This window comes from Nematolebias whitei, chromosome 20 (assembly GCF_014905685.2).
Source record: "Nematolebias whitei isolate Nwh7 chromosome 20, NemWhi1, whole genome shotgun sequence".
Taxonomy (NCBI): domain Eukaryota; kingdom Metazoa; phylum Chordata; class Actinopteri; order Cyprinodontiformes; family Rivulidae; genus Nematolebias; species Nematolebias whitei.
Genome location: NC_056517.1, coordinates 29,193,163 through 29,212,064, shown reverse-complemented (window position 1 = coordinate 29,212,064; position 18,902 = coordinate 29,193,163). Strand labels below are relative to the sequence as shown.

The window sequence follows — 18,902 nt, the reverse complement described above, 5'->3', positions numbered from 1 at the left end:
ATAAACTACTACTTACTTCTTGTACTACTATTCCTACTTCGCGGTTTTTCACTTATGGCGCGGCTTCAGGGTACGGACCCCCCCGCGATAAACGAGGGACTACTGTAATAAAATCCCTGCATTTGTCATACCTGGAGCGTGTTCTCCATGAGGTGCACACCACGAATCAAATTCAGAGACGCACACACAATATTAAGGACGAGCGACAGGATGCCCGGTGGCGTCACTGGTTCAAGCCTCTGATTCTTACCTGCAAAAGAAAAAAAATAAGTTAGTAGAAAATATTTACAACTGTTAAAAAAAAAAAAAGTTAGCAACATTTTTGAATTATTTGAATGTGATATAATCAATGTATAAATTCTGTATACATGTTTGTAAGCTCTCATACCCAAGGCTGAACTTTGCTCTATGTGCCCATTTGCAGTGCCATTAGCTAGCTCCACTTCTTCCAAGTTTATTACTTGTGGTGGGCGGATTCTCAGATCGTCCTGGACTTCTACCAGAGTCACCTCCAGAGTTGGACCACCACTCTGGTTGTACTGCTGCTTCAGCTTTTGAATAGTGCTGTCTGTTAGAGAGAAACAATTATGAAAAAAGAATCAAATTGTCAAAAATGTGACCGCATTTCTCTTCCCTCACCAAACTCCAAAAATGGATATGGTCTGGCTGCCAGGGCAACAACAGAGCTATCGAAGCGTGCTGTGAATTCCCAGCGCAGATCTTCCAAGAAGCAGAAGGCTTTCGCAGCAGGGAGGCTGCTGCGGCACACACTCATGTAGGATACACCCTCTGAAGAGGTGAAACTGAACCGGCAAGACAAGAAAAGGTTTCAGTCAAACAAACAGGTGAGTTGTAACTAGGCTTCTTCATCACAAAATTAAACACACAATTTGTTTTAGACTCGGCAATGCCTTTCTGCAAAGAAAGAGGACAAACTCCAGCTTTTTGTTTTCTGAATGCTTACTATAAGTTGAGCTGCTGGCCCTTAATAGTGCCACGGTCAGAAAAACTGGCCAATGACTTGCTAATGGTTCTGAGTTGCTGCTTCCTCTCCTGCAGCTCCCTGTTGTGTTCAAAGTCGGTGGAAGCTGACAGAGGGAGTCCATCCCTGACCCGCACCACAAAAGCAAAGAGGATCAGAGACATGATCCACGGTCTCTGTGAAGGACACACAGCCTGCATGGGGAGAAGAGCAAAATTAAATAAACAGAATTTGTGCGTTAAAAACATTTTATTGACTTTTACACAGCAATTCTGAAATAGTCTATTTTTAGAGTTTATAATAATGAATGCAATTGTATTTTAGTTTGTGGTGTTGTGTACCTATACTGCACTCTCTCACATGTGTTTTCAGTACAATACTTGTAATTGTATACATGAATACTTATTATATTGTAGAAAATAGTCTATGTGCCAAATCCAGGTATTTACAAGTATTAACTTAAGTGGAAGAAATTCAAGCTGGCAACTCATACAATATTATAATAAATATATATTTTGAGTGATAAGTCTTTATTAGGAATAAAAATTAACACTACTTCTATGAATAACAATGAATAAATTATAAGATTTACTACATAAAACTTGAAACCTGCATACTTTCCACGTTGAGAAGCCAGGCTTTTAAAAACTAACATAAATAAAATATTTAATGCAACAACGTGTTTCACCTTACCTCATTATATTTATGGAGCTCATCCTCATGCTGCTAGTAAGCTAAAGTAAGTTAGCTAACTGTAGCATTATAAACACTAGTCGATGAAAGCCAGCACAGAATATGCGAATTATTAGAGCAAATTATCATTAAAATTGACTGACAACCTATAAAAATATTCAAGAAAGACGAGATTTTTAATATGTCAAACGAGCTAACTTGAAGTTAGCTTCCAGAAGGAACAACAACAACAAAATCTTCTACGGTATCCCAGGAAGACCAAATTTACTCGAGAACGCCTTCCGATGAAGGAAGTTAGCTGGAGCTAATCATCGACCTCCGTCAGTGACTAGCTTTTTTTGGCTAGCTACTGTAAGTTGGTAAGTTATATAGCCTACAACTTTAATAATTTGAAATGAAGATTGTTGTGCTTACAGTTTAAAAATATATATTTTTCCTAGAAATGTATCGTAAGCTGCTGTGCTTACTTAGCTAGGTTTAGCCTTTAGCTTATTGGAAGCGCTTGGGTATGTGTTTGCTGCTGTTAATCAAGTAGATCATGGAAATACATTGCTTTATTTACTATAGTTTAAAAGGTTTAGATGCTTAGTTGCCTATACATGTTACATTTCGAAATATTTTGGGATCAATGCACATTAATAATTAAATATACTATTGTTTGTTTTGCTTGCAAACACTCCAGGGGGGTGGGGAGGGATGTCGGCACGTTTGATGCCTAGCTGGATTTGAAGTTAAATGCTATTTTTTTTTAACAGAATCGTTACAGTCTTAGCAGGTGTTCCCTGTAAATCAAGTTAAGTTAGAAACATGGAGCAGGTTTTGAAACCAACACAACGAATGCAGACCTTTTTTGGTATTTTGGGAATGTGAAGGTGAGGACCAACCAGCTGCAAATTACCACAATTGCTTCCAGCTTTTGAGTTCATACTATTTTATTCCAACTTTTACTTGAATATTAAGATCATCACTGCACTACCTGCCTCTGTATTCATCTGCTTAAAGCTTAACATTAGTTTTGACTTGCTTTTACGATTTAATCAAGTTTGTGTATTTAATGAGTGCACTGTAGATAAGATTAGTCTTTCATGTTCTATATCTTATCCATATATTTAACTCTGCTCCCACTTAATCTTTATTAAGATTTTGTTTAGTGTGCGCTGACTCTTAAGTTAGTAGAAACACAGATTTGCAGAATGTGGTTAGGATGAACTTTGGAGATTCATGCAGGGCTGAATGACTGGTTCCCAATTCAAAAGATTTATTTATCTTATGTTATCAAGTTCTTTGGAAGCTTGATATCGACCTATTCAGTTCCATTTAAAAGTTGTGTTGAAACAGATAAATATCTAAAACACAGTACAGTGGGACCTGAGGACCAGAATTTGGAACCACTGCCCTGGATACCCCTTTGGCATAAATTAGAGCACATACGTCAAACTCAAGGCCAGGGGGCCAAATGTGGCCCTCGTTGACGTTTTCTCTGGCCCCCCCAAGATGATGTGTTAAACGTAAAATGCTTTTATCACTTGAATTATTTTTAGTAATCTTTGATTATGATGTGGAAAGTGCAACAGAGAACGTCAAACGAGACCAATCAGACTCACGTGACCAAGAGAAGATGTTGGGGTTTCTGACTTGAGTTAATGTAGTTTCTGAAAACGGCCCTTAGTTTGAACCAAGTTTTTAAATGTGGCCCCTTTCTACTATATATTTTATATTTCACTTGTTAAACAAGTCCCAGTAGACATCTAATGTTAAAAACATAAAAATAACGTAAAGCTAGGAGGTTGTGATGTGTTCAGACACCATATTTCCTCCGTCTTGTGTCTCTTCCCCTCCCATCAATCTGTTCTCCTCGTTTTTGTTTCCTCCTTGTCGTTATTTCGTTCTTAGTCTTCTCAACGTGTTGAACCATTTAGGTGTTAAACAGAAACAAGAAAGGAGTGCCTGTGCCTGTTATGTGGAGTTGCAGTGTTTTTAAAAGAACATTTTTGCTTAGTTTCTTAGCATTTTTTTTTTGTACTTTGTTTATTTTTAGGTCACCTTGACTGTCATCACAATGGGAGTAAAAGACCGTCCTCAATGTTACTTTGATGTGGAACTCAACCGGGAGCCAGGTAAGGAGATACTTTGTTCAATTTAAATGTAGGATGATAGTCATGTAGTCAGCTTATGTTACTTTTGAACTTTAGCGTTTCTCAAAAATAAGTTTTAATCCATGTGTTTTTGTTTTTTGTGTCGTTTGAGCTTTTATTCTACAAAATGAAAGTGGAACACCTGGTAGTACGTTGGTTTGATAGACTGGTTTACTGTCAGCAATATCTGTACTAAACTGCTGTGATCCTCTCAGTCTTTTACCAACATTTAAATTAGTGTGTATTTAGAAAAACGATGCAGACATGCATACAAAAAAAAAAAAAAAACTGTTGTAAATTTTGTTTTGTAAACTTTTTTTTTCTTGTTTTGTAGTTGGGCGCATCGTCTTTCAGCTTTTCTCAGATATTTGTCCCAGGACAAGCAAAAACTTTCTCTGTTTGTGCACTGGTAAGTAATTTTTAGTTCTTGGATGTACACTCCCTTTGTCCAGGCTATTGTTAGAAATATTTACGACTTTATGAAAAAGTGGTTTTGTTTCCTGTTTAAAACATGTCGTTGAATGTACAGAAGCAAAAAGTTCTCTGAGGGTTTACTTGTAAACAAGCTTAATTTTGTACTGCAGTTAATTAGAGTATTGGCATTTTTCATAATATAATAATATAGAAAAGATAAATAAAGGCATGGATTTTTAAAATCGCCTGAATCAGAGCACCCCGCTGTGATATAGGTGTCATATTCCACCCTTTCCCTCTGGAAAATGTGTTGCTGACTGAGCTAAAAGTTGGCTGCACAGCGAAGTTCAAAAGTGCAAATACTCAAATCCACACTATTTACCTGGTGCAGTGTTGCTGTTACTTTCCCTTGGTCTTTACTGTGTTATTTCAGATTGTGATAATCTTACAGGAGATGTAATCAAACCTTAAATCTGTGCTAATGCCACTGAAGTAAAAGATTAGCAACGTAAGCGTCTCACTAAAACAAGTAGAATTATTTAGGCTGAAAGCGAAGAATAGGAGAATCCAGAAAACGTTTTGTGAGCTCAATCATCCAGGTAGATGGCAACAAAAACGGTTGTCCGATATTGTACTTTATCACTAATATCGGCCGAAACTACGCCGATAGTATCGTGCATCCCCACATAAAAACATTTTTTCTCACTGTGTTTGTTTAGCTCAAATTAAATCTATGCTGCATTTCTGAAAACTTAAAGGCATCACACAGAACCGCCGGTTTCATCTGTTAATTTTCTTGTGATTGCAGGTGAGAAGGGAACAGGGAAAGTCACAGGGAAAGAGCTGTGCTACAAAGGCTCCACTTTTCACAGGGTTGTGAAAAACTTCATGATACAAGGAGGCGACTTCACAGAAGGTAAAAATCACATCAAACTTGCTTTTAAAGTTGTGTACAGCTGAAATGTATTTAATTAACTTTGTTGCACAGCTTAACACAATTACGATTTATTTTGAAAAAGTTTAAATTTATTTTGTGAATGGTTGCAGGAAATGGAAGAGGGGGAGAATCCATATACGGTGGCTATTTTGAAGGTATTTGAAATCAATTGATTTAATAATTAACCTCAATATATGTCATGTGTATCTAAGTACTACAACACAAGCTTAATGCTGCATGCGCTTCTATTCAAATCAATTTCTGGTGATTGTATTTATTTATTTATTTTTGTGTAAATGTGTGACTTACTTTACCTGTTTACTTGTGAACTTTATTAAATCAGCATGGGAAGTAGCCATTCTCTTTACTGAAAGCTAAAACTTTCAACATATTCTCTTATTTATAGAGTGGTCTTTTGCAAAATGAGCAGGTAAGAGTACACAGCTCAGTAACACTATGCCAACATAGTTTTCACCACAACAAGGCACCTGATGTATGTTCTGAAAGATTCAGTCAGATAAGTCCTGCAAAACTTTAGACTCCTGAAATGATTACAATTTTGACACACAATGGATTTTTTCTCTCCAACCAATTCTAAATGTTTCAGAAAAATGTCTATTTTTGACGACAAACCTCAGAACTGTTCTAAAACTAACGTTTTTTTTCTACAGATTTGGCTGAATCCCTGAGGTTTTTCAGACTTGTTTAGAGGAGCGGTGTGAGAACGCTGTGATTTAATTTGGTCCAAATTGAACAAATTTCTGCAATGACAGGATGTATACATTATGTTTTGTTTTCTGCTCTGAGTCCTGCCTGTTCAAACTGAACAGAGTGTTTCCAGAAGTGAAACACTCCACAGTATTATCTGTTGTGTTCTCCTTGTGTGAACTTCAGACATTGTCCAGTCCTAAATGTTCTGGCATTATCCAGTGACTGTCGCAGGGTCAAAAACTTTTCAGACACACAAGTTTGTCAATCCTGGCTGCCAGGTTAGGGCAATTTGAGTTGTATTCACCGCTGGAGTAGAACCCAGAGAAGGGTAGAAGAGAGCACCTACTAGTACATAAATTATATTCACGTTCAGAGCTAGTCGCTGGGAGACCAAAAACATGTCAAGGAAACTTTTTCCTGCTATATATTGAATGCAGAGGCGAATGAACTGCTCTGAACTGACGAGGAAGAGGATAAAAGCAAACAGCAGCTAAAAGGTCGCCTCTTTGTTAGAGTGCAGAGAGTTTAGACTCATTCAGCAGCTGCAGCTGGTGGACGACAGCTTCCATGTTTGCTTCAGACTGAATAGAGAGAAATGTGACGGCCTCTTTTGTGAACGCAGAGTCGCACCGAAACACAAAACCAAATTCAGGCGGCAAAACCTCAAAGCTGTTGGTGGATTCTCAGACCAACTCTAATATGTTTGTGTGGTGGTAGTGGGGGAGTGATTCTGTCTGGTTGGGCATGCAGAGCTATTATCAAAAGGTATGGATGATACACCACGTCACTGTTCAGATCAAAGGTTCCTTGTGAAGGAACTTCCAACAAACACATAGTTTTTTGTCCTATTTGGATCAATGAGCTTTTCTTAACCAGTGTATGTGAAAATGACTTCCTAGAGAAACTGTGATACTTTAAACGTCAGAGCTGCTGAGCTGGTGTGGTATTTAGTTTTAGAAAGTTGGCATTAAACACCTTAAACCACCAGAAAACACCTGGAGGACCGTGTCGCGCCATTAAAACAGCCTATTTTATCAAATGGACGTGAGAGCGTATCGGGTTAATCTAATAATTCAAAGTGCGTTTGAATCAAATAACACTCTTAAACTTTGATTTGTTTTTTTTTTTTTTGTTTGTTTGTTTGTATCTGACAGATGAGAATTTCATTCTCAAACATGACAGACCCTTCCTGTTGTCGATGGCCAATCGTGGGAAGAACACCAACGGTTCACAGTTTTTCGTGTGAGTAACCATCACTATTCCTGGTATTCGTAATATTCTGTTGTTTTTTTTCTTCGTGCACTTCCTCTGTAGTGAGCCTGCAGAGTAGGTATTGTCATTTCTCCCCTCTCTCTCTGTGTGCAGTTAGATTCAAAGTGCAGAGAAACATTGGATTCTTTCTTTTTTTACCCACAAATGTGTTACATTTTTTCTCTTGCCGTTTTTGTGTAAAATTTACAGAAACTCTAGCATCCTGCTCTTCCAAGGTAATGTGTCTCAAAGGCTGTGTTTCTCTCTTCCTCTTTCTCCTGTCTGTATAATTCTATAGATCTTTATATTTTTTATAAATATTCTGCACATTACAGTGTTTCCTTATGATGCATCTGGCAACCTCAGAAATGGCTGAACTCACGTTATTTGGTAGACAAACACAAAGTTATCACCATAAATTATTGGTTTTCTTTTATGAATGACAGTTTATATAAACAGTTAAGAGTGGAGATGTAGATGGACTATTATTTTTTGTAAGGGTCGATTAGCTCACAAACACAATCAGGTCATTTGTCTCACTCTTGAGTGGTATTATATTAAAATTTAAAGGGTTGTCAAAACTGATTTGAAATCAAATCTAAACTGGATCTATGTCGTTTTGTCATTATCCCTTTTTTTTTAAAGAGTTTTCCTGTAGCATCCTTATGTTGTCTGTTATTTTTTTCTAATTGTCCACCCATCTTTTTTTTTCTTTTTTCATGACTCCACCAACATCACTGGTTGAATCCCGATTTGGTTTACTGGTGAATTCTATAAACAGCACAACTAAGATGGCGCCACACCTTGATGGGTAAGAAATTTCACCTTCACTGTGACAATATAAAATCGTCTCGAACACGATAAGAAGCAGTAAAGCATCTTCCTGGGACTTCTGAAATTAGCTTAAAAGAAAATAGCTTTTAAACAGGCTATGCAAAAGCACTGTGGTACTGTAGTTTTTTTGTATTTTGACTGCAAGATGTCACTGAAAATTGAGCATATCTAAAGAAAATATAGCTAATCTGTTCTTTTAGGACAATTTTTAAAGAGTAAATAAATAAATTGGCAATGAATACTGCACATTTTTTGTATTTTAGATACAAACTTACTCTTGAAAGGTTACCAATTTTAACTTCAAAGAAATTATTGACAGCATGTTAAGATTAGTGGTGAATCGGAGCTTTACCGCTGTCAGGTCGTGCAATCTGTGGTTAAAGGAACACATTTCTTTTGCTCCTGCGCAGCGTCGATGTCGTCTTTGGCCACGTCATCTCCGGCTTTGAGGTGATAAAGAAGATCGAGAGGCTGAAGACTGACTCCTCAAGCAGACCATACGCTGACGTGAGAGTGGTGGACTGTGGACAGCTGATCACAAAGTCCGCCAACGATGGTAGGTCCAGTGTGGGTCTGTTTTTATTAATTTATTTATATATTTAATGTGCATTACTCCAGTGGTTCCTAACTCTGGTCCTTGAGGAACACCATCCTGCATGGTTTAGTTGCTTCTCTGCTCCAACTCACCTGATTTGAATGAATGGGTGATTAGCAGTCTTCTGCAGAATTTGAGGATGTAAATAAGTAACTGAATCAAGTGTGTTAAAGCAGAGAAACAACTAAAACATGCAGGATGGTGTTCCTCAAGGACCAGGGTTGGGACCCTTTATTACTCCACTTGTCAACTTCTGCAATTCCTTCGGTAGATGTTCATTCTTGGTTTGGCGTTCATGTTCTTACTCTTGGGACCACTTTCCACAGCTTATAACAAGTAGTGGACAACTTTGCCCTTTGATTTTTTTTTATTTTTACTTTTTGACAGACATTCACAGTAATTACAGCTCTTCGTTTTAGCTTCTTATTTATTATTTCACCGTTAGCGAAAGCGTTCAGGTCACTATGTTTTCCATACCTTTATACAAGGAGGGCACCCCGCCCTGTCAACAGAACCGAGCACCCTGCCTACCGAACTGTCCCCCCGTCGACAACTGCTAGCACTGATGTAGCGCTAAGCTAGCAGCGTGCAATACAGATGCGCTAGCTAAAAAGCTACAGAGGTAGCGCTCTGTCCCACCTTAGTTGTTTTTTTTATAATCTTTAAGCTAATTTATTCTTGTTTGTAAGATAAAGTTCAGTTAAAGAAAAAGAAAAGATAGCTAAAGTTTAATCTCTAATTTTTGTAATAGGTTTTGAACCAAATTAAATAAACTTTGAAGCTGTAGAAGAGTCCCTTAAGACTTATAAGAACCTTTATTTTCTGAGGTTTCTAGAAAAGAAATGAAGTATCACAGAAAATGTGTTAACATTTTGACTGATTTTATTTTATTTCACACTTTTGCCTTTGTGTGCAGTTGGATAATTGTGCCTAAGGTTGTCATTTGGGTGGGAGAATTTCCCCCACTCTCTTTGATAAAGGTCAGGTAATCTGAGCTTCCACTTAATGGGGATTAACGAGGGGAGGGGATCTTTGTGTTGGCTTTAGTCCACCTTACCCTCCTGACATTTGAACCTTCCATTTTTACTTCTGTCTAACAACAGATGCATTCTGTAATTATTTTTTATTTCAGTTACACTCATTCTGTTGTGATTTTACTTTCAGTGCTTGAAGGCAAGCGGAAAAGAGCCTCCCTTAACTCAGACGACTCGTCCTCCCACTCGTCAGTGGAGTCTGAAGGTGAATCAGAACAAAATCTCAAACATCAAAAGAACAAAAAACATGCAAAAGTTAAACAGTCTAAAAAGAAAAGAAAAGTGGGGAAAAAGAAGATAAATATTCTTCCTTCTGAGCAAAGGTATTCTTTAGTCTTTTATCATAGTGACGTTTAACCATTTATATTGTAAATACTCTCATTGAGCTAAACATGTTGTTACAGCTCTCCAGGACCTGCAGAGAAAGAGATGGAAAATAATGAAGCTGAAGAGGAGAAGGAGCCGGGTGGGAAGAGGGAGAAGCCTGTCGTGCGACCGGAGGAAATCCCACCTGTGCCAGAGAACCGCTTCCTGCTGCGACGGGACATGCCCTCTCAGGAAATTAAAGCTGACGTGTCCGTAATCAAAGATACCATCACGTACTGTACACATCGAACAGTTTACAGATCAATAACTATAATAGTGGGTTGAATATGACCTAATGTTTTAACTTGTTCTTTTGTTTTCAGTTTTGAGAAAGAAAAATCTACTCTTTCAGCTGACCAGAAACCAGCCGTATCGAAGTCTGGACGGAAAATCAGAGGCAGAGGCACAATTGTATGTTCACTTATCTAATAAGACCAGATATTTAACACGTCACAAGTGTTGTCTCCATTTGAAGGTCTTTATTGACATTTTCATAGCCACGGATGCAGGTGATTCTGTGCTTCTTGTTTTAATGAACCTTAATGGATCTTACTGAGGCGACTGTCTAAACTGCAGATGTGCGTTTGACACCATCAACCATGAGATCTTCATGTCTAGGTTGGAGCAGTGGGTGGGCATCACAGGGTCAGCCCTCAAATGGTTTAGATCCTGCCTCTCTGACAGAACCTTTTGTGTTCACATTAAGGATTTTAGTTCATCATTGGCAACTCTTCAGTGGGGGTACCACAGGGGTCCATCCTTGGTCCTCTTCTCTTTTCTTTATACCTGCTGCCACTAGGTGCCATTTTCTGTAAACACATTCCCTTTCATTTCTATGCTGATTATCAAATTTACTTCCCTCTGAAGCACACTGGTGCACATTCTGTTCAGCCTCTTCTTGACTATCTGGTTGACATCAGGGACTGAATGGCTTTAAATTTCTTAAGTTTCAATGAGAAGATGTCTGAAGTCATGTTGTTTCCTCCTAACGGCATAATCAAGAACCACGGTATCAACCTTTCCTCTCTAGCCCTGTTGGAGAAACAAGTACTCACTAATTTGTATTAGATTAAACATGATTGTTAAATCCTGTTTTTTTCCAGCTGAGGTGACTATCTAAGCTGAAGCCCATACTGCCCAAAAACAACCTTGAGACTGTATTACATGCATTCATAACATCCAGGCTCGATTACTGCAATGCGCTTCTGTTTGGAATCAGTTGGATCTCCATTGCACCTTTACAACTGGTCCAAAATGCTGCAGCACGATTTTTAACTGGCACGTTACACCAGTTCGGGCCTCCCTGCACTGGCTCCCGGTCCACTTTCGAATTCAGTTCAAAATCCTTCTGTATGTTTTCAAATCTCTGAACATTTCTGCCCCCTCTTATTGTGCTGATCTGCTGCAGCCATATGTACCACAGCGGTCTCTGAGGTCAGCAGATCAGATGCTCCTATTGGTTCCAGGAACCCGTCTTAAGCTCAGAGGTGACAGGGCCTTCTCTGTTGCAGGTCCAAGACTGTGGAATGAGTTACCGCTACATGTCAGGCAGACACCCACTCTCGCTTAAAAACCCACTTTTATTCTCTGGCTTTTGACACTGTGTGATTTGTTCTTAACCTGTCTGTATTCTACAATGTTAGCCTTTTAGGTATTATCTTTTTCCATTTGGATCTATGTTTTTATGCTGTGTCCTTTTGCTTGTTTGTTTTTGCTGTACAGCACTTTGGTTGGCCTTGTTGCTGTTTTAAGTGCTTTATAAATAAAGTGGTATGGTATTTGTTTTAATTAGTATAGTAGGGAAAGTATATTCTAGCTAAACCGTTCGCTTTTGGCAAAAGTGCAAATATGACCAATTTACTTCCTTTTTAGAGATATCACACACCCACAAGATCTAAGTCACGTTCTGCATCTGTTGAGGAGCGTGGAAGCAGCGAAACTCCGCCACATTGGAAAGAAGAAATGAAGAGGACCAAAAATTATCAACCTCCGAGCACAGAGAGGTGGAGCAAAGGAGACAAGTAAGATGTTTTTAGATGACCTTCTGCCTTTTTAGTATCCATTTCTCTTCAGTTTCCTTCATACTTCTTTTGAATTGCCAGACTGAACGATCATTCAAGCAGATGGGAGGACAGAAGCAACTCGGCACGGTCCCAGTCAGGAGTGCGCTCCTCAGACCACAGCTGTGAGAGGTCCAGCCTGCACCATCAGAAGAAAAAGGAGAAGAAGAAAGCCAAACACAAGAAGAAGAGCAAAAAACAGAAACATGGCAAGAAGAAGAGCTCTAAGAACAAACCTCAGGAGCATTTTATGTCAGAAGGTGAAAGGTCAGCATCTTCAGAGAGGAAGTCTGGAAGATCCCGTTCTCCGACTCGCTCTCCAAGTCTGCATCACGCCCGGAAAAGGCAGAGATCCTCGCCGTCCAACTCCAGGTCCTACACAAGCAGCCGATCCAGATCTCGAGGAAGGTACAGGTCCTATTCAAGATCCAGAAGCCTCTCTAGGTCGAGAAGTCGATCTTTATCTAGATTCAGATCGCCATCCTTTTCTCGGTCTCGATCAAGAAACAGATCCAGGTGTAAGTCCAGATCAAGATCCAGATCCACCTCAACTTCTAGATCTGAGTCTAGAAAAAGGAGCCAAACCAGATCTCCAAAGAAGAGGAAAATTGCCAAGCCCAAACAAGATGTCACAGCGAATGTGAAGCTCCCAGAAAAGAAAATCACTATTGTCCCCAAACTGCCAACAGTCCCAGAACCTGAAAGAATCCCTGTCATCCCACTGAGTGACAGTCCTCCTCCGTCTCGCTGGAAACCAGGACAAAAACCCTGGAAGCCCTCCTACATTCATATCCAAGAAATCAAAGCTAAAGTAGCGCCCACTAAGCCTGCTGCTGTTGCACCGGTAGTGAAAATCATCACAGAAAAAGCTTCAGTTACACAGAAATCTGTACCAGAGGGCTCTCAGGACCACAAAGCGCACAAACCTGCACATCGTTCGCGCAGCAGGTCGTCCAGAAGCAAGTCCTACAGTCGCTCCAGGAGCAAAAGCTCTAGTAGGTCCAGGTCAAGATCATCTCACAGGGACAAGAGCAGATCATCGTCCCACAACAGATCAGAATCTGTAGTTGACCAGAAGACAAGTAGCAAAAAGGAGGAGTCACTGGACAAGGAATGGAATGAGTATTACAGCTCCCTGAATAGGATAAAAAATTTAGACAAGTTTGTGTCTCTTAGTAATAGTGGAGACGGTCTCACAGAGTTGGAGAAGGGATCAGGCAGTGAGATGAGTCATGATGTCATCGGCTCTTTAGAGACAATAAAAGACAGAGGCAACTCGCAGGATCCTGAGACGATATACTCCAACCCACTGCTAACAGAGAGCTTTAATAGCTGGTCTGAACTGGATAGTGACAGTGAACAGGTGAGCCAAAGCACTGGTACTGTCCCAGTAAAAATGCAGAAACAAGATGTTCAGTCCAATGAAGTTCCAGACAAGAAGTTGTCCTCTCTCACTGGATGGAATTCAGACAGCGACTCTGAGAAAATAACCAGCAGGACAGTAACAATATACGAAAAAGAGGAAGGAGAGGCTAGTTCCGAATCAGATAACGAGACTTTAAAAAAGACATTGGAAGCATCTTCAGCATATAAGATTGCTGCTGCAGCTGCTCCATCTTCCTCCTCTTCTTCAGGTCAGACATTAGGAAGTCCCGAGAAGGTTGTAGAGCCAGAAAAGCACAAGAGTAAGAAGAAAGCCAAACGGAAGCATAAACACAAGAGGAGAAGCGAAAATAAGGCCAATTCTCATCACGGTAAGGTCAAGGCTAAGAAATCCAAGAGAAAACATCAGAAGCTGAAGGAGACGTTTCACTGGCAGCCTCCTTTGGAGTTTGAAGAAGAGGAAGAGGAGGAATCTAAAGTGGAGAGACTTAGTCCTGTTAAAGAAAATTATGTTAAGGAGACGAGCAAAAAGGATTCATATCCCCCTAAAGAAGAAGAAAGGAGGCAGCAGAGATTAAAAGAAGGCAGCAACAAAAACACCAAACACTCTGAGCCTCGCCAACATTCATCCAACAGTAACAGTGCAAACAGCTCTCACTTGTCCAGAGTCAAGGTGCCAGAGATACTCGAAGATATGGTAATTTGTACTCCGGAGCACTGTGTTGATGTTATTGAAACTCCATTTGCACAGGATCTTTACAGCAACACTTCTGGATTCACCTTAAAATCTACCTCGGAGTCGTCAGAAATGGCCGGCAGTCACGGCACTTTGCTTCAGAGCAAAGAAAATCCAGCTGCTTCTTCCACAAGAGCTGTCGGACAGAAAGACGAAGCAACCAAGGCTGTAATAAATTTCAAATGGAAGCCACTGAAAGGAATGTCCGCTCCACAGAACCTGCACTTTCCACCCGTCGCTGTGAAGAACGCCCAAACTCAACAGAGCCAGATGCACAACGCGCGTGGAGTGAGAATGGAGATAAAGAGCAAGAGCCGAGTCCGACCGGGCTCTCTGTTCGATGAGGTTCGTAAGACCGCAAAGCTCCACCAGAGGCCTAGGAACCAGGAGAGCTCGAGCGAAGAAAAGTCTCCTTCTGTGGGGAAGACGTCTCGCACGCTCTCCCCAAAGAAGTCCGGGTCTCTGCCAAGGAAGTCCCGCTCAGCGTCCAGTCAGGGGTCACGCTCCAGAGAGTCGTCCCACTCCTACAGCAGGTCCAGAAGCCGATCCCGCAGCTCTACCTACTCCTCCAGGTAGGAGGAAAAGAATCCATATCAGAATCTAAATTGGTCTTCCCGGCGTTTAGTTTTAGTCACTTCTGTCTTTTATCACTTCGCTCTTTAAGAAGCCGCAGCAGAAGTCGAAGGAGACATCGGAGAAGATCTCGTTCTCGCAGCAGCACGTATCACAGCTACAGGAGCAACAGGTACACTAATTTAACACGTCATGGGAGAATCAAAGAATTAAATTGAAATGGTCCCTTTGGAAGAAAAGAACAAACCTGACTTTACACTAAAGCTTCCAAATGTTTGTCTTTAAGGTTTAGGCTCATTATTTTGATGATTTGTTAAAACTATCTTCATAACCTTCCCAAGACTTAACCTTTCTCTCAAAATGTTATTTATCTAATATTGTCTAAAAAGTTGTTTTTATTTTTCTTCTCATCAGTCGCACGTACAGTAGAAGCCCATCGAGAAGCCACTCGTATAATCACCATCGAAGGTCGAGGTACGTGAAGCTTTTCATGCAAATTCAGATTTTTTTATTTATGCGAAGGTAATTAAACATTTATATACCAGATATAAGAGCCTGAAACCTTCACCTTAATTATCTAAAAACAGTGGCTGCAGAAGAGAGCAGAAGTCTTTTTTTAATGGAAATTAAAACATGTAAAATAACAAAAGGTTTTACAAAGTATTTAAACGTAAAGAAAACCCTCATATTTCCTTTTGTATGCATGTTGTACTTCAGTTGCATATCTAACTTTTTGAGCAGAAAGTTGTTTTTGTAGCGAATCTATATCCGTGCACTCAACTGTAACAGGCAGCAACAAGTAACAAACCTAGAATTAAGATTTATCTAAATTACAGAGTAACTAGAGAAATTGCATTTCCTGCGAAAATGCAGCGTGAATGCTTATTGCTCAAGACTTGCTGGAAAAACAGCTGAAATTGGCACCAAAAACTACAAAAAAAACATGCTGAAATGAAGCTGAAATGGAAGAACAAGCCTAAATTAGCAGAAGGAAGCAGAAAAAAACACATATTTGCTTACTTTGGTTTAAATAGGCAGAAATTAGCACAAAATTAAGAAATTGGCTAAAAAAGAAGCTGAAATTAGCGAAAAGTAGCCGAAAAGGCAGAAAGAAGCTTAAACAACCATAAGGAAGCAGAAAGAGATGAAATGTGGAATCAGCTGAAAAAGCTAAAATTAACATAAAATAGCTAAATAATAGCTGAAATAGCAGGAAAAGCTTAAACTAGCAGAAAAAAAAGCTGAAAGGAGCATAACAAGCTTAAATTATCAGAAATAAGTTAATTAGGCTGAAATTAGCAGAAATTACCATGAAAAACTTGGAATTTATCTGAAAACAGCTGAAATTGCCTAAAAATGCTAAAAAGTTTGATCAAGCTTAAATTAGCAGAAGAAAGCAGAAAGTACATGTTTGCCAAATTAGGCTGAAAAGAAGCTGAAATTAGCACAAAAAATTGGAAATTATCTGAAAATAGCTGAAATTAGCAACAAAAAAAAGCTGTAAAGTAGAAGCTTACTAGATGGAAGTGGAGCACATTTTTTGATGAATTCGTTTGGAAAAAGTTTAAATGGGTGCAAAAAATATGGAATTAGCTGAAAAAAGCTAAAATTAGCATAAAATTGCTGAATAGTTGCTGAAATAGCACAAAAAGCTAAAATTTACAGAAATAAGCTGAAAGGAGCATAACCAGCTTAAATTAGCAGACGAAAGCAAAAAGCACACGTTTGCCAAATTAGGCTGAAAAGAAGCAGAAATTAGCACAAAAAGGTTGAAATTATCTGTAGCTGAAATTAGCACCAAAAAACACAACAACTGAAAAGTAGAAGCTCAAGTTACCAGATGGAAGTGGAGCACATTTTTTGCTGAATTCGGTTGGAAAAAGTGTAAATGGGTGCAAAAAATATGGAATTAGCTGAAAAAGCAAAAAATAGCATAAAACCGCTAAATAGTTGCTGAAATGGCACAAAAAGCTGAAACTTGCAGAAATAAGCTGGAAGGTGTATAACAAGCTGAAATTAGCAGAAAGAAGTTAGACGAAGCACAAAAATGTTGTAGTTAGCATAAAGAACCTGAAAGGAGCACAAAACGGCTGAAAGTAGCTGAAAAAAAAAGTTTAAATTTGCACAAGAAAGCTGAAAGAAGCTGAACCAGAACAAAATGTGAAAGGAGCAGTAAAAGGTTGTAAACAGATCTAAAGACTTGAAGGATGTAAAATGAGCTCAATTTATTTTCTAAGGGGGAAAAAAAAGTGGCAGAAAAGGCTAAATATTTCAAAAAGCTAAAGTTGTACCAATTCCAAAAGTCATAGCACCCTTCTTGTGAAAGAGCTGAACGTTTTGATATATGATTTGTTGAAATAGCACAAACATTGTGGAACGACAAAGATGCCAAAAAACGTACGGCAGAAAAATGGATCACAATAGTGTGAATGCTTCATAAACATTCACAAAATAAAAGTACATCATTGTTTTTGTTACTGTGATACTTAAACGTTTTTTCTTGTATACGTTGAAACGGTGAATTAATTTAGGTGAATTTGCAGAAACCCTTTAAATCATACGAAGCGTTTGTGCATAAGGTGTTAAGATGGCTAACATCTGCATCATCTTTTATCATTGTGTGTCTGGTTGTAGTTTTGAAACCAAGGCTCACTCGGCAGATATAATCTCTCCGCAGGTCCGACTCTGACGACAGCTACTCGAGTCGGAGCGTGAGCAGGAGGCGAGGGCGCAGACGGAGTGACAGCTACAGGAGCTCCGAGCGGCGATCCCGGTACGTTCCTCGATGAACTCTGAAAAACGATCGCAGCCTTCTGTCTTTCGATACGGAGGCAGATTCGTTTTACATTTTAGCAACTCTAAACTCTTCAACGAAACTTCTCTTTTACTGTGTTTTACGTTAAAAGCTTTTAAGGCTCAATGCGTTTTCCACTGAACTCGAGTTTATCTATAATCCTGCACACATCCATGTGTTTTAAAATCTGACATTTTTCACCCTGACCTCTGTGCGGACCAGGTCGTACCGCTCGTCCAGTCGCAGTGTTTCCAGGCGCAGGAGGCGCAGTCGCAGCAGTGGGTACAGCTGAGCTGCAGCTCTGAGAGGAGCGGTCTGCCCCCAACATAAATCGGCAGCTACAGCGCCAAGATTTTTACCAATTCAATACTGTACTGTGTCTTTTAAGCTGTAGGAAAAGGCATCAAACACTGTAGAATGTAAAATAATACAAACTTTATTATTGCAAATAACCAGCCAGTTATAAAGCCACTAAACTAAAACTTTATTGGATACAGGCTGCAAATAATTTACATTGTTGTATATGTTTGTATTCTTTAAAATGTCATAACCGAAGTGTATTTTTTATGTGTTTCAGGAGGTTTGGGGTTACTTTGTTTTTGAGCTGAAGATTTAGGTTTTTCAGAATATTCCTTGTTTGGAAAAGCTATTTGTGAAATAAAAGATTAATCTTTGTGCATCAGGGTGTTTTTTTTTTGTTTTTTTTTTGTCTCCCCAAAACTTTTGTGAATGTTAAAACTGCACTCAGAGTAAATCTCTCATTTTATATTCAACTATGAATATCTTTAATAAATGCAGATGCATCTAGAAGTTTGGCGTCTTTTTTTTTTTTTAAACGAGAATTAAATTTTTTATTTTTTTTACAAGTCTTGCGTTAAAAGCTGCTTTTTTCCTTAAAATCTGGGAAACACTGATGGATAAGAGAAAATGCTTAGATGCATTTTAAGCTGCGCTGCCATCAGAGCTGCCTCTTTGAAGCTTTTAAATTGCTCAAAACTTATAATGTCCTGACTTGTTACTTGTTTTCTGCCAGTTGTGATGTCATGTAGTTCAGATTTTATAATGTTTAAAATTACACTTTAAGCCTCGTTGTATACATCTGTGTTAAAATAAGAGCAGGAGGTGAGTAAACTTTTATTTTTTGTAATAGTTTATCAACAGGAGTGTGCGCTGCACGGAAATAACATTTTCTTACATTTCTTCAAACATCGTTTAAATTGTATTTAAAGGATTTTAAAGGCGCTAATCTTTAGAGAATATTATTCCCTTTTAGTCACTTTTTATTATACTTCTTTAAGAACTGGGACAAAAAAGAGAAGAACCTGACGACGTTTGCTCATTAAAAAAAAAAGCAGATTTCAGTTCACAAAACAATATTTTAATGTACATGTTGCAGAATGTTTT

General features: G+C 38.9%; 2 protein-coding genes across 3 annotated transcripts in view; one reads left to right on the top strand and one right to left on the bottom strand.

Moving 5' to 3' along the window:
- The window catches only part of sec22c (SEC22 homolog C, vesicle trafficking protein), a 2,155-nt gene extending 1,009 nt beyond the window's left edge, over window positions 1-1,146 (bottom strand). The window contains exons 1-4 of the mRNA XM_037693902.1: window positions 965-1,146; window positions 640-803; window positions 401-568; window positions 132-250 (exon numbers count right to left, since the gene is read on the bottom strand). Coding sequence (XP_037549830.1) covers window positions 132-250; window positions 401-568; window positions 640-803; window positions 965-1,146 — 633 coding nt within the window. The remainder of the gene's footprint in view (window positions 1-131; window positions 251-400; window positions 569-639; window positions 804-964) is intronic.
- An 805-nt stretch (window positions 1,147-1,951) lies between these two features.
- On the top strand, window positions 1,952-17,941 carry nktr (natural killer cell triggering receptor). 2 transcript variants are annotated; one of them, XM_037694205.1, is made up of 17 exons: window positions 1,952-2,034; window positions 3,714-3,792; window positions 4,145-4,219; window positions 5,033-5,140; window positions 5,272-5,316; window positions 7,027-7,114; window positions 7,905-7,934; window positions 8,368-8,513; window positions 9,717-9,909; window positions 9,991-10,161; window positions 10,276-10,363; window positions 11,825-11,973; window positions 12,055-14,703; window positions 14,796-14,876; window positions 15,119-15,178; window positions 17,382-17,477; window positions 17,721-17,941. In XM_037694205.1, the coding sequence occupies exons 2-17, from the start codon at window positions 3,735-3,737 to the stop codon at window positions 17,788-17,790; spliced, it is 4,107 nt and encodes a 1,368-aa protein (XP_037550133.1). In that variant the 5' UTR covers window positions 1,952-2,034; window positions 3,714-3,734; the 3' UTR covers window positions 17,791-17,941. The 2 variants fall into 2 exon arrangements, with proteins under 2 accessions (XP_037550133.1, XP_037550132.1); XM_037694204.1 differs by having other exon boundaries at window positions 9,991-10,185; window positions 17,721-17,940.
- Window positions 17,942-18,902: the final 961 nt, after the last annotated feature.

Coding starts and splice junctions, on each gene's coding strand:
- nktr (XM_037694204.1), top strand. CDS start 3,735: ATGGGAGTAAAAGACCGTCCTCAATGTTACTTTGATGTGGAACTCAAC. Junction 4,220..5,032: donor CTTTCTCTGTTTGTGCACTG/GTAAGTAATTTT, acceptor TTGTGATTGCAG/GTGAGAAGGGAACAGGGAAA. Junction 5,141..5,271: donor AGGAGGCGACTTCACAGAAG/GTAAAAATCACA, acceptor GAATGGTTGCAG/GAAATGGAAGAGGGGGAGAA.